General features: G+C 45.3%; 1 protein-coding gene across 1 annotated transcript in view; it reads left to right on the forward strand.

The window, feature by feature from the left end:
• The window catches only part of tatdn1 (TatD DNase domain containing 1), a 47109-nt gene that overhangs the window by 19739 nt on the left and 3048 nt on the right, over positions 1 to 24322 (forward strand). The window contains exons 9-11 of the mRNA XM_060915324.1: positions 9644 to 9720; positions 9802 to 9872; positions 19721 to 19847. Of these exons, the coding sequence (XP_060771307.1) occupies positions 9644 to 9720; positions 9802 to 9872; positions 19721 to 19847 (275 nt within the window). The remainder of the gene's footprint in view (positions 1 to 9643; positions 9721 to 9801; positions 9873 to 19720; positions 19848 to 24322) is intronic.

The following is a 24322-nucleotide window of genomic DNA, read 5'->3' on the forward strand; positions in this document are numbered from 1 at the left end:
CTCAATTTTTGAACAAATTTCTCAAAGCTTAGTAAAAGGCCTCGTTATACTGTATGACGGTAATCGCATACAAACGATTTAATTTTGTTTGTGAAAATTTTCCTAGAGTTTTGACCCTTGATTAAATAATTTATACTTTGACAATTTCATGAGGGTGTACGTTCTTCTGAAATCAACTCCTCTCACAATTTGTGGAGGAATTTCACCAAACTTGGCCAAAAGCTTTGTTGTATGACAGTTATACGCAGATTGAAATTTCGTTTAATTTGGGCAAATTTTACCAGAGTTTTGACCCTTGATTATTAACAAACTTTGGCAATTTCATCAAGGTGTGCTTGCTTTCTGAAATCAACTTCCCTCACAATTTTTATCCCCCGCTGGCCGAAAGGCCCGAAGGGGGATTATGTCGTGGCGATGTCTGTCCGTCCCAGGAAGGGTACTCACCTTCTGAAATCAACCTCTCTCACAATTTTTGGAGGAATTTCATGAAACTTGGCAGGATTCTTTGTCATATGTTGGTAGTTAGCATATTGTAATTTCGTTCAATTCGGTCACATTTTACCAGAGTTACAGCTCTTGATTAACAACCTTGTACTTTTACAATTTCATGAAGGTGTGTTCGCCTTCTGACATCAACTCCTGTCTCAATTTTTGAACAAATTTCTCGAAGCTTGGCAAAAGGCCTTGTTATATGACGGTGTAGCTTTCCCTAGGTGTGGGTGGAGCACAGAGGACGGCAGGACAGAGATCAGGTTCAACAAATAGTTTTATTGTTCCACTTTTCAGGGAACACAATATGTTTAACGCGGACACGCGCACACATCAGGTGTCTGGTTCGGGAGAGATCCCCTCTGCTCTCGCTCTCCCTCCCTAAATAGGGCGCGGTCCCTGGGAAGACACACAAACACAGGTTAATTGCTCTCAGGTGAAGTGAATCTGCCACTTACCTTCCCTGACTCCGCCCTCCTGTCACAGACCGGTGCTTGACCACGCCCCCGCTGCCACATACCCCCACCGCCCGACTCAGGCCGGGCAGCCGTCCGGCCCGCAGCCGACTCCCCCCCCCCCTTGACGGGAGAGGAAGTCCGCCACGACCATCTGCGCCCCCGGCCTGTGGACCACCTTGAAATTAAAGGGTTGGAGCGCCAGATACCAACGGGTGATCCGCGCGTTGGCATCTTTCATGCGGTGGAGCCACTGGAGGGGCGCGTGGTCCGAACAGAGGGTGAAAGAGCGCCCCAGCAGGTAGTACCGGAGGGCGAGGACCGCCCATTTGATCGCCAGGCACTCCTTTTCAATCGTGCTGTAGCGCCCCTCACGCACTGACAGCTTCCGGCTGATGTATAGGACCGGGCGATCCTCCCCCTCCACCTGCTGGGACAAAACGGCCCCCAGCCCTCTGTCCGACGCATCCGTCTGTAACATAAAAGGGAGAGAGAAGTCAGGGGAGTGTAAAAGTGGCCCCCCACACAGTGCAGCCTTTACCTCCGAGAAAGCCCGCTGGCACTGCTCCGTCCACTGGACCGGATCTGGCGCCCCCTTTTTAGTGAGGTCAGTCAGCGGGCTGGTGACGTCCGAATAATTAGGTATAAACCTACGATAGTAGCCAGCCAGCCCCAGGAACTGTCTCACCCCCTTTTTGGTCTTGGGCCTCGGGCAGGCCGCAATCGCTGCTGTCTTATTAATTTGGGGACGCACCTGCCCGTTGCCCAAGTGGAAGCCCAGATACCGTACTTCCACCCGCCCAATCGCACACTTCTTTGGGTTGGCCGTGAGTCCCGCCCGTCTCAGCGACCTAAGGACGGCCCTCAGGTGTTGCAGGTGCCGCTGCCAGTCGTTACTATAAACGATAATGTCGTCCAGGTAGGCGGCCGCATAGGTGGCGTGGGGCCGGAGGACCCGGTCCATCAGCCGCTGAAACATAGCGGGCGCCCCAAACAGCCCAAACGGAAGTGTGACGAACTGGTGTAAGCCGAACGGTGTGGAAAAGGCCGTTTTCTCCCGGGATAATGGAGTCAAGGGGATCTGCCAATATCCCTTCGTTAAATCCAGTGTCGAGTAAAAGCGAGCCGTGCCTAGTCGATCGAGCAGCTCATCAATACGAGGCATTGGGTACGCGTCGAATTTAGACACCGCGTTGACTTTTCTATAGTCCACACAGAACCGGACCGAGCCGTCGGCCTTGGGAACCAAGACCACCGGGCTGCTCCAGTCGCTGTGGGACTCCTCGACGATGCCCATTTCGAGCATGGCCTGAAGTTCTTCCCGAACCACCTTTTTTTTGTGTTCGGGTAGTCTATAAGGGCGGCTACGCACTACCACCCCCGGGGGTGTCTCTATGTGGTGTTCTATGAGGTTAGTGTGACCGGGCAGGGGCGAGAACACATCTGAAAACTCGGCCTGCAACTGGGCGACCTCCGTGAGTTGGGTCGGGGAGAGGTGGTCTCCACAGGGGACCGGAGAGGTACGTGATGCCAAATTCCCTTTTTGAACCTCCGGCCCCAGCTCCGCCTTCTCCGGAACTACCGACACCAACGCCACGGGGACCTCCTCGTTCCAGAGTTTGAGCAGATTGAGGTGGTAAATCTGTAGCGCCCCACCCCTGTCTGTTCGCCTCACCTCATAGTCGACGTCCCCGACTCGCCGTGTGACCTCAAAGGGTCCTTGCCACTTGGCGATTAATTTGGAGCTCGACGTGGGCAAGAGTACGAGTACTTTATCTCCCGGTGTGAACTCTCTAAGGCGCGTACCCTTGTTGTACAGGCGGGCTTGCCGTTCCTGGGCCTGCCGCAAATTCTCCTGAGTTAGGTGGGTGAGCGTGTGGAGTTTTGCGCGCAGGTCCATAACGTACTGAATTTCATTCTTACTTTGTGAAGGTCCCTCCTCCCAATTTTCCCGCAGCACGTCCAGGATGCCGCGCGGCTTACGCCCATATAATAATTCGAACGGGGAGAACCCCGTGGAGGCTTGAGGGACCTCTCGCACTGAGAACAGCAAGGGTTCGAGCCACTTATCCCAATTACGTGCGTCCTCACTTACGAATTTTTTAATGATATTTTTGAGGGTGCGGTTGAACCGTTCTACTAAACCGTCCGTTTGTGGGTGATATACACTGGTGCGGATCGGCTTAATCCCCAATAACCCATACAGTTCGCGTAGTGTTCGTGACATAAACGTAGTGCCTTGATCAGTCAGAATCTCTTTCGGGATTCCAACTCGGGAGATGACGCGGAAGAGTGCCTCTGCAATACTGCGTGCTGAGATATTGCGCAGAGGCACTGCTTCCGGGTATCGCGTTGCATAGTCCACTAGAACTAATATAAAGCGGTACCCTCGTGCTGACCGATCTAATGGCCCGACGAGATCCATCCCAATTCTTTCAAACGGGGTCTCGATTAACGGTAGAGGGCGCAATGGCGCTTTTGGAATGGCCGCTGGATTTACTAACTGGCATTCGCGGCATGCCGTACACCACCTACGGACATCGCCGCGAATCCCCGGCCAATAGAATCGGGCCATTATTCGGGCTAGTGTTTTATCCTGCCCTAAGTGTCCAGCCATGGGATTAAAGTGAGCCGCCTGGAATACCAATTCCCAGCGGCTCTTTGGAATCAAAAGCTGCGTGACTCGCTCTTTAGTTTGAGTGTCCTGCGTCACTCGGTATAACCTATCCTTCATAATCGCGAAGTAGGGGAAGGACGGGGTGGCGTTCGGCGGGAGCGTTTGACCATCGATTACTCTCACTTGGTCAAACGCATGCCGCAGAGTCTCGTCTCGCGACTGCTCCAATGGGAAATCCGCGAGGGATTCCCCAATAGAGAGAGGAGGAGCCGGTGGCTCCTCACCCTGACGCGGAGATGACGTAGACGGCTCTGCGACAGCTGCTCCCGCCAAAACGACACCGGGACCTCCCCCCGTCAACTGGCAGGACCCACTCTCTACTAGGCGCGTCATTAAACCCCGAAATCCCGGCCAATCAGTCCCCAAAATTAACGAGTGGGTAAGGCGAGGATTAACCGCCGCCTTTACTATAAATTTTTCCCCTCTGAAAATAATATGGACTGACACCAAAGGGTAGCTGTGAACATCCCCGTGCACACACAAAACCTTCACCCCTTGTGCTCCCCCCAATGCCTCGTTTTGAACCAGGCTTTGGCGAATTGAGGTCTGACTACAACCAGAATCCACCAATGCCTGATATGTAGCCCCTTGGATACTCACCGGTATGCGATACGCTCCGGCCCGATCGAGGGCGGCCTCTGGCGCGTCGGGGATCCGAACCACCGCGCCCACTTCCATTGCTGTGCACTGCTGTTGAAGGTGGTCCGGTTCCCCGCAGCGCCAGCAAACCGGCCCGGGCTTCCCCTCTGCACCGGTGCTCTGGGGCTCACTCACCTGAGGTGGGGGAGAGACAGACACAGAAGGGAGAAACGGGAGGGCACCGCGGGTGCGGCGGGCCGGCAGGGGTGGTGCCGGCCCCCGCCTCCGCGGTGGGGGAATGGGGCGAGGACGGGACACAGAAGGAGGGGAGAGAGAGAGAGAAAGAGAAGAGGAGAGAAGAGATGTCGACATCTGCTGTCCTGCCGCCGAGACAGCCGCCAGATGATCCTCCGCCAGCTCGACTGCCTGATCCAGCGACGCCGGGCGGTGGCACTGGACCCACTCCGCGGCTCCTGCTGGTAAGCGGGCGATGAACTGTTCCAGTACCACCTGATCGACGATTCCCTCGGCGTCGCGATCTTCGGCCCTCAGCCACCGCCAGCAGGCGTCCCGGAGCTGCTGGCCGAACGCGAACGGGCTGCCGACTTCCTCCATCCGCAGCGCGCGGAAGCGCTGGCGCTGCTGCTCCGGCGTGCGCCCCACGCGCTGAAGGACAGCCCGGCGAAGGTCGGCGTAGGCCAGCCGGCGATCGGCGGGGAGCTGTAGTGCAGCCAGCTGCGCCTCTCCCGTCAGGAGGGGGAGGAGGCGCGCCGCGCGCTGCTCCATCGGCCACCCCGAGGCTTCAGCGACCTGCTCGAATAACGTGAAGAAAGCCTCGGGGTCATCCTGCGGGCCCATCTTAGTTAAGGTGAGGGGAGACGGGCCCGCGGCCGGAGCGCTGGTGGGCCCCGCCGACGCGAGGAGACGCCGGAACGCCTTGCGATCTTCTTGCTGGGCCAGCACCAGGGCATCGAAGCGCCGCTCTTGTTCCTTTCGGAGTGTGACGAGCGCCTGGTGCTGGCTTTGCTGAGCCGTGGCGAGGGCGTGGACCAGGTCGGTGAACGGGGAGGATTCCATGGGGCTGCTGGGTTGGTGCTCCATTTTCCCGGGTTTCGGCACCACTGTAGCTTTCCCTAGGTGTGGGTGGAGCACAGAGGACGGCAGGACAGAGATCAGGTTCAACAAATAGTTTTATTGTTCCACTTTTCAGGGAACACAATATGTTTAACGCGGACACACGCACACACACACACATCAGGTGTCTGGTTCGGGAGAGATCCCCTCTGCTCTCGCTCTCCCTCCCTAAATAGGGCGCGGTCCCTGGGAAGACACACAAACACAGGTTAATTGCTCTCAGGTGAAGTGAATCTGCCACTTACCTTCCCTGACTCCGCCCTCCTGTCACAGACCGGTGCTTGACCACGCCCCCGCTGCCACAGACGGTAATCGCATACAAACGATTTAATTTCGTTTGTGAAAATTTTCCCCAGAGTTTTGACCCTTGATTAAATAATTTATACTTTGACACTTTCATGAGGGTGTACGCAGGCCCGCCGATAAGGGGGGACAAACGGGTATGTTGTCCTGGGCCCAGGAATGGGGGGGGGGGGGGGGGCCAGAACTGGGCTCTCATGAAGTTGCGATTATTTTATTTCATTTCAAAATGTGTTGATTTGGGGGAGAAATGTGCTATATTTGCATTCAATAAATGATTTTCTAGATCTTTTGCCTTTATTGTCTTTGAAAAAGGCGTCAAGAACCCCCTACCACCCCTAATGCAAAAATGGTTTGGTCTGACTCTTTGATTAAGGGGAAAAAAACGACATCGTTCGATCATAGCGCTTCGACAACCAGCGTGCGTGCCATTTGCCAACATGCACAAGTCAGGAGCACAGAAAAGAAAAGAGAAAAAGAGAGGAAGAAACCAAGAGACTCAGGGGCTCACTGCATAAATATTTTAAAAAAGATTCGGATGATGCAGCAGGTACTAGCAAAGGCAGTGGGGCAGCTGAGCCAGGTAAGACCAGTGTTGGGCACGTTACTTTCAAAAAGTAATTATAGTTACTCGTTACTTTTCCCAAAAAGTAACTGAGTTAGTAACGGAGTTACTTTGTCATAAAAGTAACTAATTACCAGGGAAAGTAATTATTCTGTTACATTTTGTTCCCCCTCAAAAAAAAATCAAATTCAATTAGTGTAATCATAATAAAAGTGAATGTTAAATGTGTTTAATGACTGAAATGGACACTTAACCAATTAGTAATGTTATCTACACTATATTAATATTTTTGTGGGACAATGTGAGATAAGACATCTATCAAATGTAATATATTTTTGTAGTTATTAAAATTATGTTACTAATTACTGGCCACTGACAAGGACAAACGCTTTGTTCCTCGACATAATGTGCATTGCATGTAGATGCTCTTGCCTTTTATTTCAAGTAATGAAAAGTAATGGCTGTATTTCCAATGTGAAAGCGCAGTGCTGGGCTGACCGCTCGCCATCGCTGGGTCTTCCGATTGAAAGAGCGTGCAGTAGGCGTGGCCTACCTACGTATGTTGTCCAAATCTACTCTGATTGGCTTACTGTGCCGTTGTCTCGTGTCTCCCCGCCCCACACAAAAGCAGAGTAAAGAAAGGCTGAGCGAGCAGCGTGCCAGATGAGAACAGCTTTAATAAAGTAACGCATAGTATTTTATTGTAAGTAACGGGAACGGCGTTATAACGATGTAAAAAGTAATTAGTTAGATTACTCGTTACTAATAAAAGTAACGCCGTTAGTAACGCCGTTTATTTCTAACGCCGTTATTCCCATCACTGGGTAAGACACAGCCAACTTTTTCCAGCCCCGTAAAGTAACCCCAACCAAGGCACGCGCGACACGCAATTCATGTTACAAACGAGGGGAGAGCAAGTCACACTGAACACCATATCAAACGCACAGGGCATTGAATCATTTCATAACCGCAACGGCTTAATAACATTGCGTTTCATATATCTGATTGAAGCTAAGAATATTCACATTAGCCCGCAATCATATCCCGCCGTTTCTCGAGCGGTGTGTTCTTCTCTGCTTTTCACACTGGACAGTACGCACGCACGCACAACAAAAGTCCGGCGCATTGCATTTCGCACCTGAATAGTTTCAGACTAAGGAAATGTTGAAATGCTAAAATGAAATGGTTGTTGACCGGTTGAATGGTTTTTGAATACCTGTCATTTAAGGGTTGGAGTGAGTAGAGACTGGGATAAGAGAGGTGGGTGTGTGTGTGTGGGTTGGCCCGGGGGGGCCCATTCAGAGCATTTTGTCCCAGGCCCAGCCAAAGCTGTCAGCGGCCCTGAGTGTACGTTCTTCTGAAATCAAATCCTCTCACAATTTTTGGAGGAATTTCACCAAACTTGGCAAAAGGCTTTGTTATATGTCGGTAATACGCATATTGCAATTTTGTTCAATTCGGTCGCATTTTACCCAAGTTATGGCAGAGTTGCTAGCGGGTGATATTGTGCTCTCGGAGCACTCTTGTTAATGAAAGCTACAGCTTTTCTGTATACAGTGTTTGGGATTTGGAGGAAATATGGCTTGAAGGCACAAGGGGGGGAAAAATCATCAATGTATCTGCCAAACTGACTTTAAATGTGTATGATAGTTAACCTCACATCGTCTGGCAATAAGGCATCCGTCGTCCACAGTTCAGTTAAATCGTATCTCCTCCGTCAGTTCTCCACGGATTTCCGTTCTGATTGTTTTGTTTGAAAGAAATCATCACTCCACACAAAACTTGGTTGTTGTTTTGTCAAATTGTTTGCTAACGAGCTACTAATTAGGCCAAATTAACAAATTTTCCAAGCCTCCCATTAGAATTGTATCTCCTCTCTGATTTCTCATCCGATTTCAGTTCTGATTGATGTTTTGGGTCGAGCTTTCCTCGGGGAACAAAGCTTGATTGTTTGTTTTGTTGATTTTTTTTTTCTTGTTGTTTACAACCTTGTTTACAACTTTGTTTATTTTCAGTTAAATCGTGTCTCCTCCCTCCCTCAGTTCTCAATGGATTTCAGTTCTGATTGTTTTATTTGAAAGAACTCAACCTTCTGCACAAAACTTGGTCATTGTATTGTCAATTTATAATTTGATAACGAATTAGTCATTTGGTCAACTTTTTTTCCTGACTAGAATTGTATCTCCGCTCTCATTTATCATGCGAATTCAGTTCTGATCGATGTTTTGGGTCGATCTTCCCTCAGGGAACAAAATTTAGTGCTTTGTTGATGTTCCTGTTGTAAACTATTTGTCGTGGAGGTTGGTCCTCTTTCACATCGTCACATTTCAGTTCTGGTTGATGTTTCGGTCGTCATGGTTGTTTTGACAGCGGGCCAGATGAGCTCCTACATCCTTGACGTTCTGATTCTTATTACGGCATCGATCAGAACTTTATAAGACGAGATCTGAGTCTCATCTGAAATCATAACCTGATGTCACTGAATATAGTTGCGATGTGACTGGTGTGCTGTATTTTATTATGCCTCCGCCACCGTAAGGTGCAGGAGGCATTATGTTTTCGGGTTGTCCGTCCGTCCCAAAACCTTGTGAACGCGATATCTCAAAGGCTAATGAAAGGAATTTCACCAAACTTTCACCATTTCTGCGCTTTGGGACAAACATGAACTGATTAGATTTTTAGATCTTAAGGTCAAGGTCACTGTGAGGTCAAATGTCTGTCTGAAAACCTTGTGAACACAATATCTCCAAGGCTAATACAAGTTATTTCACCAGGTCAAGATTACTGTGAGGTCAAATGTCCATCCCCAGATCACAACTTAATAAGGCGTGTAGTCTACCGGGTGGAGGCATCCCCATCGACGCCATTGGCATCAAGTTCTATCTAGTTTGTAGTATATAATGGACTTGTATGAAAGGTTTAAGTGTGTTCCTGAGCCAAACAGTATCTCTTGTGATCAATTTGTACAAAGGGACACAGATTTCAGGGCGGCACGGTGGTGTAGTGGTTAGCGCTGTCGCCTCACGGCAAGAAGGTCCGGGTTCGAACCCAGCGGCCGGCGAGGGCCTTTCTGTGCGGAGTTTGCATGTTCTCCCCGTGTCCGCGTGGGTTTCCTCCGGGTGCTCCGGTTTCCCCCACAGTCCAAAGACATGCAGGTTAGGTTAACTGGTGACTCTAAATTGACCGTAGGTGTGAATGTGAGTGTGAATGGTTGTCTGTGTCTATGTGTCAGCCCTGTGATGACCTGGCGACTTGTCCAGGGTGTACCCCGCCTTTCACCCGTAGTCAGCTGGGATAGGCTCCAGCTTGCCTGCGACCCTGTAGAACAGGATAAAGCGGCTAGAGATAATGAGATGAGATGAGACACAGATTTCAGTCATGTCATCTGAATAATTGATTTTTGCCTGAACTAATTCACTGAAATCACTGTGTTTTTGTTTGTAGGTTCACTCCTTCGATGGAACCAAAGAGGACGCTGCTGCTCTGATAGACCTGGACCTTTATATCGGAATTAACGGCTGGTGAGTGGATGAGTTTTGCTTCAGGTGTAAATGTCATGATAAAGCACAGTAATCTCTCTCGTGCTTCCTGTCTGATTCCAGCTCTTTGAAGACGGAGGCAAATCTTGAGGCCATGAAATCGATTCCCACAGAGAGACTCATGATCGAGACAGGTTTGACCAAACACCTAAACAGTAGGCATGTCACAATATATCCTGGAACGATAAATCGCTACACGGATTTATGACGATGAACTGAAAAATTAACCGCGATTATCATCAGGCTGCGTACGGTAATCTCAGTTTTTTCTTAGCAGTAACTGTGTTGTTTAGCCAGTAGAGAATGCAATAACGTATATTATTCTATCCGCATTCACTGGATATGAGCAGTCACGCGCTCTGATTGGCTACTCTACTACTAGGATATCAGCTCATATACTGTGAGTAGAGAAAAACAAAATGGCGGAGCGTGTTGCTGAACCAACCGAGGACGAAATAAAAACTCTACTCAAAGTTTGAAGGTTAAGTTTTTCGATAAAATCTGTTTTCATTGATTGACTGACTGATGATGGAAATCTTGACAAATTTGAATATTTTACAACACATGTATGCAATTTGTCACATGTCCGCTTAAGCGGAAATGATTTTGTCGGACGTTTTTGTATAAAGTTTTTATTTATCAAACTTGCAAGAAATAAAAATGCCCTGTTTCTCAAAATTCAGTGAATGTGGATAGAATAAAACAATTATTCCACTCAATCACGTCGTACACAGTTTATAGACAACTCAGTGCTACGCGCCTCATCAGCTATCAGCTCATGTACAACTCGATTTCGTGGAATAACTGTTAAATCGAGGGAATGCATGTGACTTCATTGTAAGAGGAAGTAACACAGCTCCACGAAAACGCACATCAAACCACTTCTAAGATGGGAAGAGGCTTTTGTGTGATTGACTGACTGTACAAATTGATTTAACAAGAAATCGGAGCTCTCTGTATCCAGACTGCTAAAAGATAAAGAAAAGAGAAGCAAATGAAGGCAGTATAAATGTACATAAAAGTTTATAAAGAAAATTGTACAACACTGGTCTACTGTAATGATTCCAGAACAGTGATTGACTCTACAACCCCAAATCAGAAAACATTGGGACGGTATGTTGACATTGAAATTAAAACTGTAAACAATGATTTGTAAATAATTTTTGACCTGTGTTGCACTCAAAACAATACAACAGCACATGATGTTTTACCTCATGATTTTTATTGTTTTTATGCCTCCGCCACCGTAAGGTGCAGGAGGCATTATGTTTTCGGGTTGTCCGTGCGTTAGAGGTCTGCGCGGGTCGGATTTTTCAGTTCCGCTCCCGCCCGCGCCCGCATTGTGCAGTCCCACTCCCGCCCGCGACCACAAAGAATTATGATTTTCAGTCCTGCCCGCGCCCACAAAAAAATTATGATTTTCAGTCCCGCTCCCGCCCGCGCCTGCCATATTTTGTCCCGCTCCCGCCCGCAAATCCCGCATGATGCAGACGTTCACGTTATTTCTCAGGAAAGTTCTTGTCTTGACACAGCGTGATGGTGCCCCGCCCCCTACTTTGAGTGGATTTGAGCATAAATATCTACAGCTCACGTTTGTTATTGTTCACCTTGTTTCTGAATTCAGCATGTAGTATCTCTAATAATAATAATTGGTGCTGTCAAACGAATAAAATATTTAATCACAAATCGCACATTTTTATCACATGAGAAACCATTGTAATTCTCTGATCAGTATAAAAAAGTGAATGGGCTTGCTTTGTACCAATGTTTTTTTTTTTTATTGCAAAGCAGAACTAGTAAAAGAAGTGAATTGATTTACTGCTTTACTACAACTTTTATTGATTTACTACAACTTTAATCAGAGAGACAGGTTACACAGTGACGGTAGGCTTGACTCAATGCTATCCCAGAAATCCTTCCTGTAATATGCAAATTTGGCCGCCTCTGATTGGACAGCCAAATTTGCATATTACAGGAAGGATTTCTGGGATAGCATTGAGTCAAGCCTACCGTCACTGTGTAACCTGTCTCTCTGATTAAAGTTGTAGACTAACGCAACAAGTAAATCAATTCACTCATGGTTCTCTTGCTAGCTGGGTGTGAACTGCGAGTCATTAGAGTGATCAAAGAATTTCCCCTTAGGGTGATCACTGGCAAGTTTAAGATGCCATTTCTCACTCAATCTGGCAATCTGACTTTCTCTGCAAATTTAGGCATCTTAAAATGTTTTTATTAATGCCAAATAAAATATCCAGCACAAATTATATATGATAGACATAAATTAATAATTTATAAATTTTATTTCAAGCACGTTTTTAGTTAGCGGGACTGCAGCTTATCACTGCTCCCACCCGCGCGCGCATATGTGCACTTCCGGTCCCGCCCGCTCCCGCAATGAGCTTTCAAAATTTGTCCCGCGCCGCACTGCTTTCCCGCGAGTCCCGCGGGACTCCCGCGGGAGTGCAGGGCTCTACCGTGCGTCCGTCCCGAAACCTTGTGAACGCGATATCTTCAAGGCAGATGAAAGAAATTTCACCAAACTTTCACCATTTGTGCATTTGGGGGCAAAGATAAACTGATTAGATTTTCAGATCAAAAGGTCTAAGGTCAAGGTCACTGTGAGGTCAAATGTCTGTCCACGTGCGTCCGTCCCGAAACCTTGTGAACGTGATATCTCAAAGGCTAATGAAAGGAATTTTCACCAAACTTTCACCATTTGTGCGCTTTGGGACAAACATGACCTGATTAGATTTTGAGATCAAAAGGTCTAAGGTCAAGGTCACTGTTGCCCCTTTTCCACCAAAGCAGTTCCAGGGCTGGTTCGGGGCCAGTGCTTAGTTTGGAACCGGGTTTTCTGTTTCCACTGACAAAGAACTGGCTCTGGGGCCAGAAAAACCGGTTCCAGGCTAGCACCAACTCTCTGCTAGCCTGGGAAATCCCATGCTGCTTTGCACAATTGTTCCGATCTGAAAAGACAGCATGGAAACTATGGTCTAAAGGCTCGCCTGAGTTAGGGAGCCAATCAGAGTGGGGAGGGGTGGAAAGACGGTGACGCGTACTACTCGACAAACGGAAGCTTGTAGTTTATTTGGGACTGTTTACGGATCACATTTAACATGGTGGCGAGCGATACGAACCAAACTTTCGATCAAGCTTTAGACACTGTTCTGAATTAGTCTGGTTAACACCAGACCATATCACAAGTGAAATATGGTCTGGAATCAGCCTATTGAATTTCTCTTTCTCTTTCCTTCTCTTCTTCGCCTCTTCGTCGCTCTAACTACGTCACCGGGTACAACTGCCATGATTGGCCATGGGCTACGTATACACCAAATGATAGACATTCGCAACATCCAATAAACGGCCGTTGACAATCGTAAACCACACCTCCCCTACAAGAAATTCAATAGGCGGATTCCAGACCATATTTCACTTGTGATATGGTCTGGTGTTAACCAGACTAATTCTCTACTGGGCCAGAGGAAAGAACCGCTTACGTCAGCGGGGGGGCGGAGTTGTTAAGACCAACAACAATAACAAGACCGCGAAGATCGCCATTTTTAAGCGACGAGAAGCAGCAGCTGTACAAACGCGAAGTCATCCATTATTATTATTATTATTATTGTTGTTGCAGCTGCTTCTTCCGTGTTGTTTTTGCTTCGATATTCGCGCCAAGGTTTATGCAAACGTAGCGACGTAACTGACGTATACAGCGACGTAACTGACATATACAGTGACGTAATGACGTGGCTTCGCTTAGCACCGCGAGCTATGGAAAAGCAAACTGGTTCTCAGCTGGCTCGCAAGTTGAACGAGTTGTGAACCAGCACCAGCACTGGCCCCGAACCAGCCCTGGAACTGACTTGGTGGAAAAGGGGTATGTGAGGTCAAATGTCTGTCCGCAAACCTTGTGAACACAATATCTCCAAGGCAGATGAAAGGAATTTCACCAAACTTTCACCATTTGTGCATTTGGGGACAAAGATAAACTGATTAGATTTTGAGATCAAAAGGTCTAAGGTCAAGGTCACTGTGAGGTCAAATGTCTGTCCGAAAACCTTGTGAACACAATATCTTCAAGGCTGATGCAAGTAATTTCACCAGGTCAAGATTACTGTGAGGTCAAATGTCCATCCCCAAATCACAACTTAATAAGGCGTGTAGTCTACCGGGCGGAGGCATCCCCATCGACGCCGTTGGCATCAAGTTCTATCTAGTTTCAAAATAAACACATTTCAAGTTTGATTCTTGCAACACATTTCAAAAAAAGTTGGGACGGTTAAGCATTTGCCACTTTATAATGTTGCCATTCTTTCTCACAACACTTAGATGTTTAGGCACTGAAGACACCAAGTGATGAAGCGTTTCAGGTGTTATTTTGTTCCATTCTTCCTGCAAACAGGTCTTAAAGTGCCATTCCACCATTGGATGTATTCTTTGGCATAAAATACAATATATTTTATGACGACATGACTAGACAGAGAAATCTTTTAGCTTCAAAATGATATATCAAACATAATTTTTTGACAACGACAAGTATATTAATTTTGCGACCAAAGTCACCTACCCTTTTAATTTCCGCGCGGTAGTGAAACGTGATGTCATTGGCAGGTTCCCCTTCTTGTGTACCATGTCACGTGTGACGTGGCACAGATTATCAGCAATGGCGGATAGAACGCGATTTCCACTTGTCGATTGCTGTGCCGATATTCACCGTCGACCATCACTTGCTTTTTTCCTTCGCTTCTTTTCCGAAGCTGACAATCGCGTTCTATCCGCCATTGCTGATAATCTGTGCCACGTCACACGTGACGTGGTACACAAGAAGGGGAACCTGCCGATGACATCACGTTTCACTACCGCGCGGAAATTAAAAGGGTAGGTGACTTTGGTCGCAAAATTAATATACTTGTCGTTGTCAAAAAATTATGTTTGATATATCATTTTGAAGCTAAAAGATTTCTCTGTCTAGTCATGTCGTCATAAAATATATTGTATTTTATGCCAAAAAAATACATCCAATGGTGGAATGGCACTTTAAGGTGTGCAACAGTACAGAGTCGTCATGGTCCTATTTTTCGCATCAAAACTCTCTACACATTCTCTATTGGGGACAAAGGGGGGGGGGGGGACACCCTCTTCTTCCACAGCCATGCCTTTGTAACGTGTGCAGAATGTGGTTTTACGTTGTCTTGTTGAAATCTCCCTGGAAAAGATGTCGTCTTGAAGGCAGAGTATGTTGTTCCAAAATCTCAATGTACTTTTCTGCATTAATGCTCCATCACAGAAGGATAAGTTACCTTTGTCAAGGGCATTGACACAACCCCATACCGTGACACACCCTGGCTTTTGGACTTGTTCCTGGCTGGTCCTTTTAGTCTTTGGTCTGGAGCACATGGCATCCATTTCTGATTAATTAAAAAGACCTGGATACTGATTCATCTGACCACAATACACATTTCCACTGTGTGATGGTCCATCCTAGATGACTCCAAGCCCAGAGAACTTGACGGTGCTTTTGGACACACTGAACAAAAGGCCTCCTTTTTTCACAGTACACTGTGTGCACAATTATTAGGCAAGTGAGTACTCTGACCCTACCATTATTTCTAGGCATGTTTTCCAACCGCAAGCTAGATACACTTGAATGCTAATTGGATTTAAGCATTCTCAGGTGGTATTTATTTGTGTAATGAGGGAGGGTGTGACCTAAAGTCATTAATACCCTATATTAAGGTGTGCATAATTATTAGGCAGCTTCTTTATCTCAGGCAAAATGGGCCAAAAAAGAGATTTAACAGACACTGAAAAGACAAAAATTGTAAAATGCCTATCAGAGGGATGCAGCACTCTTGAAATAGCTAAGCTATAGAAATGTGAGCACAGAACAATCAAACGTTTTGTTGCAAATAGTCAACAGGGTCGCAAAAAATGTGTGGAGAAGAAAAGACACAAATTAACCGCAAAAGACTTGAGAAGGATTAAACATGAAGCTACCAGGAACCCATTATCCTCCAGTGCCACAATATTCTAGAACTGCAACCGACCTGGAGTGTCCAGAAGGACAAGGTGTTCGGTGCTCAGAGACATGGCCAAGGTAAGGAAGGCTGAAACACGACCACCACTAAACAAGACTCACAAGTTGAAATGTGAAGATTGGGCCAAGAAATATCTGAAGACAGATTTTCCAAAGGTTTTATGGACGGATGAAATGAGAGTGACTCTGGATAGACCAGATGGATGGGCCCATAGCTGGATAACTAATGGACACAGGGCACTTTGACTCAGGCTACATCCACACGACAACGGCAACGAGATGTTATTTAAAAATATATCGCGTCCAAATGGGCAACAATCAGTAAAATATCAGGTCCATATGGCAATGCAACGCTTGCTGAAAACGATGCAATACACACGCCACACCTCTAGGGGCGCTGTAAGACGGTCCCTTCGGAGACACCAGAACAATAGAAGAAGTAAGGACACGTGCATAAACTATTATGCGTGAGACTTCATATTAGCCACAAAGTCAGGAAAATCTGTTTGTAAAATTACATTATAATGACCAAATACAATGAAAAGTATTTTTCCAGTCTCACCTGTGAAAGGTAATCCCATGTGATCTCGTTTGGACGGCAAACCTGTTGGTACAGTTAAACGCAGCACATGAATCTTTATTCTCCGCTTTGACCTATCCAATATGGCGGCGAGGATGACGTATGATTCTACGCGGAAGGCGGCGTCTTTAATGGTCCGGAATAAATTGAATGATACACGTTGATGGATTAATTTGTTGTTTCTCACCTGTGAAAGGTAATCCCATATGATCTCGTTTGGACGGTAAACCTGTTGGTACAGTTAAACGCAGCACATGAATCTTTATTCTCCGCTTTGACCTATCCAATATGGCGACGAGGATGACGTATGATTCTACGCGGAAGGCGGCGTCTTTAATGGTCCAGAATAAATTGAATGATACACGTTGATGGATTAATTTCTTCTACTCCCTTTTTGAGGAATGTATTGTAGGACTTAAACCCACATCTGAAGAGGTAAGATCGCTCCTTTTTTTTCCCTATTTTTGCTGGTGGGATTGACTCTGCCCTAAGGGCTATTCTCTCTCTCTCTCTCTCTCTCTCTCTCTCTCTCTCTCTCTCTCTCTCACTTTGCACCATTACACAATAAATATTCACAGTGAAAATATTTTGTAAGCGCGTTTCATGAACCAAGTTATAGGATTTGTTGACAACTCGCATCGAGTTCGTTACACTTCTACCCGGCGTGAAGCACTGACAGTCATGTGGTTGTGACGTCGTCGTAAACAAATCCGTTCTACTCATCCAGATGACTTCACAACGGCAACGTTGCCAGATCTTTCCACTCTGGAACCCGTTCTCAAAAAGATTGCATTTTGGGCACCCAAAACGCCGGTGCCGTGTGAACGCCAGGCCTAAACGATAAGCAATTGTATCGGAGTCACCTGAATCCGTTGCCGTGTGGACAGGGCCTCAGACACCAGCAAGGTGGTGGAGGGGTAATGGCATGGGCTGCTATTATTAAGGATGAGCTAGTTTGACCATTTCAGGTTGAAGATGGACTTGACATCAACTTCCAAACCTACTGCCAGTTTCTAAAAGATACATTCTTCAAGCAGTGGTATGGGAAGAAGTCTGCATCATCCAAGAAGGCCATGATTGTTATGCAGAACAATGCACCATCACATGCACCCAAGTACTCCACTGCTTGGCGAGCCCACAAAGGCCTTAAAGATGACAAAGCAATGACATGGCCCCCTTCCTCACCTGACTTAAACCCTATTGAGTACTTGTGGCCCCTTCTTAAGCATGAGATTTAGAGCGAGGGAAGACAATACACCACTCTGAATAGCATTTGGGAGGCTGTGGTTGCTCCTGCACAAAAAGTTGATCGTCAACAAATCAAAAAACTAACAGACTGGATGGAAGGCTCATGGCAGTTATTGAAAAGAAGGGTGGCTATATTGGTCACTGAATATTTTTGAAATGCTAGAAGTGTTTATTTGTTAATTCTGAGTTGTTTATTTGTTACACTGAAAATTAAAATAAACAAGTGAGATGGGAAACTTTAAGCTTTTCATTTAGCTGCCTAATAATTGTGCACACTTGTATATTCCCCTGAGAAGGCCTAAACTCCCCTTTCCTTTGTTAATCATTCTGGTTTTAGGTTTATTAACAATTTGGATTGACTGAGAGCACTGTATTTGTTCAACGATAAAATTAATCATCAGGAATACAACTTGCCTAATAATTGTGCACACAGTGTAAAGTTTTAACTCGTATTTGTGGCCGTAACTCTGTATTGTAGCTTGACAAAGGTTTTCAAAGTAATCCCGAGCCCATGTGGTTATATCGGCTATATATGAATGATGGTTCTTGATGCCGTGCCGTCTGAGGGATCAGAAATCACAGGTGTTCAGATTTGGCTTGAGCCCTTTACCTACCAGAATTCCTCCAGATTCCTTGAATCGTTTAATGATCTATTATGCTCCGTAGAGGGTGAAATATCCAAATCCCTTCCTATCTTTCTTTGAGGAACGCTGTTTTTAAACATTTCAATAATTTTCTCACACATTTGTTGACGAACTGTAGATCCTCGGCCCATCTTTGCACCTCAAAGTCTAGCCCTTTCCTGGATACTGATTTTGTACCAAATCAGGATTACAATCACCTGTTGACATCCCCTGTTTCAAATCACATCATTATTTAATTGCTTTACCTCATTACTAGCCCTAAACTGCCCCGTCCTCTTTTTTTTTGGAATGTGTTGCAGGTCTGAAGCGCAGGAATGGATGTATATTAACAAATGAAATGAGGTTGACCAACAGAACATGAAATATCTTTGCTTCATTCTGTCTGTAATGGAATAAATTTAGAAATCACTGCTTTAAAAAAAATTGCATTTTTCATGTAGTTCGAGCAGTGGTCTGTATTTTATAATCCTCAAACACTGACTGACTGTAGTTGGAACTCGTCTACTATCGTAAGTCGACAACACTGCTTTAAAAGTTTGTACTCGGCGTTATTTTTATTTTCGGTATGAAGAAAAAGTATTGGTGCCCTCACCTTTGAGTCAGCTGCTCACCAACATGTATAAATACTTTTCACTTCACCCTGTGAGCGACACACACACACACACACACACACACACACACACACACACACACACACACACACACACACACGTAAATTCACGTCAAAGAAAATGTTGGTATTGCCATTGCTAGTCAACCAGGACACAGGGAACACTGGATTTGCAATAGTTATCAAAGTAGCAGAGCTTCTCTATCTAAAAATGGTGTGGTTTCTCTCTCTCTCTCTACCTTTCTTTCTCCCTCAATTTCTCTCTCTCTCTCTGGCTTTCTCCCACCTTTCTTTCTCCCCCCACCTTTCTCTCTCTCCAAATTTCACTCTCTCTCCCCCACCTCTCTCTCTCTCTCCACCTTTCTTTCTCCCTCAATTTCACTCTCTCTCTCCACCTTTCTTTCTCCCTCAATTTCTCTCTCTCTTTGGCTTTCTCCCACCTTTCTCTCTCTCTTTCTCTCCACCTTTCTTTCTCTCTCAATTTCACTCTCTCTCTCTGGCTTTCTCCCACCTTTCTTTCTCCCCCCACCTTTCTCTCTCTCCAAATTTCACTCTCTCTCTCTCTCTCTCTCTCTCTCTCTCTCTCTCTCTCTCTCTCTCTCTCCCCCTCTCCCCACCTTTCTTTCTCCCTCAATTTCTCTCTCTCTCTCTCTCTCTCTCTCTCTCTTTGGTTTTCTCCCACCTTTCTTTCTCCCCCACCTTTCTCTCTCTCTCTCTCTCTCTCTCTCTCTCTCTCTCAATTTCACTCTTTCTCTCCCTCCCCACCTTTCTCTCTCTCTCTCTCTCCCTCTCCCACCTTTCTTTCTCTCTCTCTCAATTTCTCTCCCCCCCCCCCCCCCCCCTTTGTGTTTCTGTGCTTCCAGATGCTCCATGGTGTGGCATCAAAAACACTCACGCAGGATCCAAGTTCATTAAAAAAACATTCCCCACCAAGAAGAAGTGGGAGGCAGGACACTGTCTGAAGGATAGGAATGAACCCTGTCACATCATGTAGGTCACTCGGACATCAAGAAAACAACACATTATTCTGATAGACGACAACGTTTGTAGGTTTAGGTTTTTCAGTAAGGGCCTGGTCTCACAACACCGATAACTATAACTGTACCTCTAACTCCAACTCTGACTCTCCCTCTGCCTGAATTTAGTTCCAGTCTGGAGCAGAAACACCACAACTCTAATCCCGACTATAATACCACTCGGTCCTGACACTCAGGGAAATAAACGCATGCAACTTAGGAATAGTCAGGGAAGTTTTTTCCAAGTAGTAGCACATTATTCCGGGTCATACTGTACAGCTTGGACTTCAAAACAACCCATGCACACACTCCGGTGGCTGATAAAATACAGATAGGTCATGGATTACGGAAATATAATAAAAAAGGATACAAAATACAGAGCGGTTACGGATTTGAATACGGATGCTAATAATTTACAGCTCAGTCACGGACATTTCAGTATATTACAGATTGGTTACTGATTTCATACGGATGATGCATCACGGATAAAAAATTAAGAAGTCTAAAACAAATGTTTGGACTGCTGAAGTTCATAATGAAAATATCTTTACCTGCATTTATATGTTTATTAATTTATGATTGATATTTCACGGAAAATAATCACATATCCGTGAATAAAAGAGCCGAGCTTTGTATTACTTTTTTATTTTCCGTGAATCCGTATTCCGTGACTTCATGATGCAACAAGAATGTACGTACAAAGATTCCCGGGGAAAAATAGCACGTGCTCAGACGGCGTCACATGAAAACAATTACCTGATTGGTCAAATGTTTTATTGGATCAGGTCCAGGTCTGGAAAAATTGCTCCAGAATCTCACGGATACGGATAAACCCAGGTCTGGGCTATAGGGATTGTTATCGGTCTGGTGTGGGCACCGACCACACAAACTGCAGGGGACTGATTTATTTTGTGGGACCGGGCCTTAAATCTGGAATGGAGATTAAGTCAAGTCGAAGACCACAATGTCAGGCCAGGCTTAACCTGTCTTGAGAAAACAATAAAAATGTGTTGTTTGTTATTTAACAAGAAGATACGTATACCGTATGTATGTTGTTTACCAGCTGGGAGGTCCGTATGGTGAAATACCGTGACCGAGGTCTTGAAAGTACTGAGCGAGGCCCTCTGGGTCGAGGTCAATATTCAAGGCCGAGGTCACGGTATTTCACCATACGGACCGACCTTAAGCTGGTAAATAATATATTTATTTTTTTCTTTACCAAATTCTAACAGAAAACGAGAGCGCCCGAAAGGGAAAACCGAGCCGAGCCGCCATTTTGAATCCTCATTCACGGCTGTAATGCAAATGGCTTCCTCCTCGGTATACAAGTGCACTTCCGTGGCAGGAAAAAAAAACTACATTTTGCCGCCTATGTAGTCCCATATTTATACAAATAGGAGTCATTCAGGATTCAGCCATGTTTTTGCTCGGCGTTTGCAACAGTTAGAGGTTTTTAGCTTTCTCCTGAAATGTTTTCTTTTATTTCTTCTTCCTCAGGGTAGTAAAACTCGCTTTCGCTGTGAACACTGTCATTATCGCCATCCATACTGTAAAATTAATGCTTTTCTCCTGAGAAATGCTGGCAAAAGTTTATAATATTTTTGATAATCTTATAAATAAATCTTATTAAAAAAAAAAAAGATAAATGGTACTATGTTTGTTGTTGTGAATGAGCAAGTCACCAGAGGTCCATAACCGGGGTCCGTACCGTAGGATACGGACCCGCTTGCCAGCCAATCAGAGTGCAGGATTTGGACCGCGAAAAAAATAAAATCACTTATACAATGAAGTTTTTCTCAGGAGACGTTTATTTAACATTTTATAAGAGTCTCCAGTGTGAGTGCTTTGTAGTAATAATAAGTCCTCAGGACAGAGGACATTTGTTATTTCTATTTGTCATTTTTGGTCTTAATAACTTCAAGAGGAAAAAAAAAGAGAGACGGGTGCTATAGCTGCTATAGCATAAGCAATACAGTAAATATAAATGGATGAGAAGTATTACACATCGGTCTTTAATAAATTAAAAGTTATCATTGGCAAATTGCTGAGGTATAAGCAGATTTTTTTTTAAAAATAGTGCTCTTTTGATTATTTAACGTTAATAGTATGCGGTCGGAGCCCTGTGATGACCTGGCGATTTGTCCAGGGTGTACCCCGCCTTTCGCCCGTAGTCAGCTGGGATAGGCTCCAGCTTGCCTGCGACCCTGTAGAAGGATAAAGCGGCTAGAGATAATGAGATGAGATGAGATGAGTATGCGGTCAGGCGGCACGGTGGTGTAGTGGTTAGCGCTGTCGCCTCACAGCAAGAAGGTCCTGGGTTCGAGCCCCGGGGCCGGCGAGGGCCTTTCTGTGCGGAGTTTGCATGTTCTCCCCGTGTCCGCGTGGGTTTCCTCCGGGTGCTCCGGTTTCCCCCACAGTCCAAAGACATGCAGGTTAGGTTAACTGGTGACTCTAAATTGACCGTAGGTGTGAATGTGAGTGTGAATGGTTGTCTGTGTCTATGTGTCAGCCCTGTGATGACCTGGCGACTTGTCCAGGGTGTACCCCGCCTTTCGCTCATAGTCAGCTGGGATAGGCTCCAGCTTGCCTGCGACCCTGTAGAAGGATAAAGCGGCTACAGATAATGAGATGAGATGAGATGAGTATGCGGTCATGTATTTTATTTATTTTTTCAACTTTCATATCATATATGACCTGAAAACCAAAGGCTGCTTTACAGAATGGTACAGACCAGGTTTGTAGTACTCGAATCTGACTTGTGACTCGACTTGGACTTGAGCACTGATGACTCGGACTCGTCAGGGCTCTATGTTAACTTTGAGACATGGTTGCCCATTCAGGCAACCATTTGTAGAAACCTGGTTGCCCGAACTCAGAACATGGTTGCCCAAATGTTACATATTATTATTTTTTTATTTATTATTCAACCTTCTCAGACGCTGTCTGTATCAACAAGCATTGACACTAGCACTCCGTGCGAGTAATGCGGTAATTAGTCATGTAGTGAAGGACATACCAATATTCAGTCCCCCCAGGATTTCGCGGGCCATTTTTGTGATTGTTGCGGGTTAAAATGTCTTATGTTGCGGGGTTTTTTCCAAAAATAGCGATGAAAGTTGCGGTGTTTTTTAGGTTTTTGTTGTGATTACATTGCGGGAGGAAGTGAAAGTTGCGAGAAATTGTTGCGATTTTCTCTTTTTGTGATTAAAATTGAGTGATATGTTAAATATTAAGTTATTACCGAAAAACTATTGATTAAAAAAACAAAGACACTGAGAAATGGTCCTATAAACAACTTTACCAATATAAAAGATTACCAGGACTACAAAAATGCAGAAAAATAGGCTTTACTTATCCAAATGCACCTGTTGGTTCAAAAGTTAAAGTGCATAGAACCTCACAGCACAACATGAAGTTACCTTAAAATATAATATAAATGCCTCAGCTTTCATATAAGAAAAAAACTATTAATACTAGTACTGTGTGCAGGCAGTCTCTCCTGAAGACTAAATTAAACAATAATTATAAACTAATAAAATAAATGGCTCAGGCTTCATAGAAGGAAAAAAAAAACAATTTGAACAGAATCTCACAGTATGATGCTGAAGCTGCCTAAACAATGGAAAATAAAATACCATGTTGGCAAAAATGTTGGCATCCATTAATTTCTTGTATTAAGTAAAAAAAAATAATGTAAAGTGCACACAGTCCTTCACTGTAAACATAACACACTTTCAGTAACAGAATTTAAGCCTACAGAAACACTGACTCGCACATGCAGTGTTGCCAGATACTGCTGACGTTTTCCAGCCCAAAATATGTTCAAAACCCGCCAAAATCTACATAAAAGCGCTTAATCTGGCAACACTGCGCGCATGCTGCTTCTCTTGAACGTATACATGGAAGTAAAGCGGAAAGTAGTTTGTCGACGTCACCTCAAGACGACACCAACGATTGGTCAAATTTGCAGTGATTGGATATAATTGCAACACCGCCCTGAATTTGCGGGGATTGGTTGAATTTGCGTTGAATTTGCAAATCGCAACATCGCGAAATCCTGGAGGGTCTGAATAGAACACTGAATATGCACTACGCGATAATTATTAGCAATGGGAAAATGCATTGCGAGCCTGCGATGTGTAAATGTGAATTCCGCTAGTTGTTGAATATCCCGTAATGATAACATGGACGCGGTCTTTCCGAGTCAAACAATCGCAAATCGTGATGGAATTTCATCATAATATGAATGAATAAACATCTTTTTTCATGCAAGTTAACATATTTGGGTAGTTGCCCGATCAGGCAAGCATTTGTGAGAGTCTGGTTGTCCGAATCTATTGAATGGTTGTCCCGGGCAATCGGGCTACTGTTAATGTCGAGCCCTGACTCGTGCATTACCTGCATTCAGACTTGTAAATTGAAGACGAGGACTTGGACTTTTTCTTTATT

Source organism: Neoarius graeffei, chromosome 2 (assembly GCF_027579695.1).
Source record: "Neoarius graeffei isolate fNeoGra1 chromosome 2, fNeoGra1.pri, whole genome shotgun sequence".
NCBI lineage: Eukaryota > Metazoa > Chordata > Actinopteri > Siluriformes > Ariidae > Neoarius > Neoarius graeffei.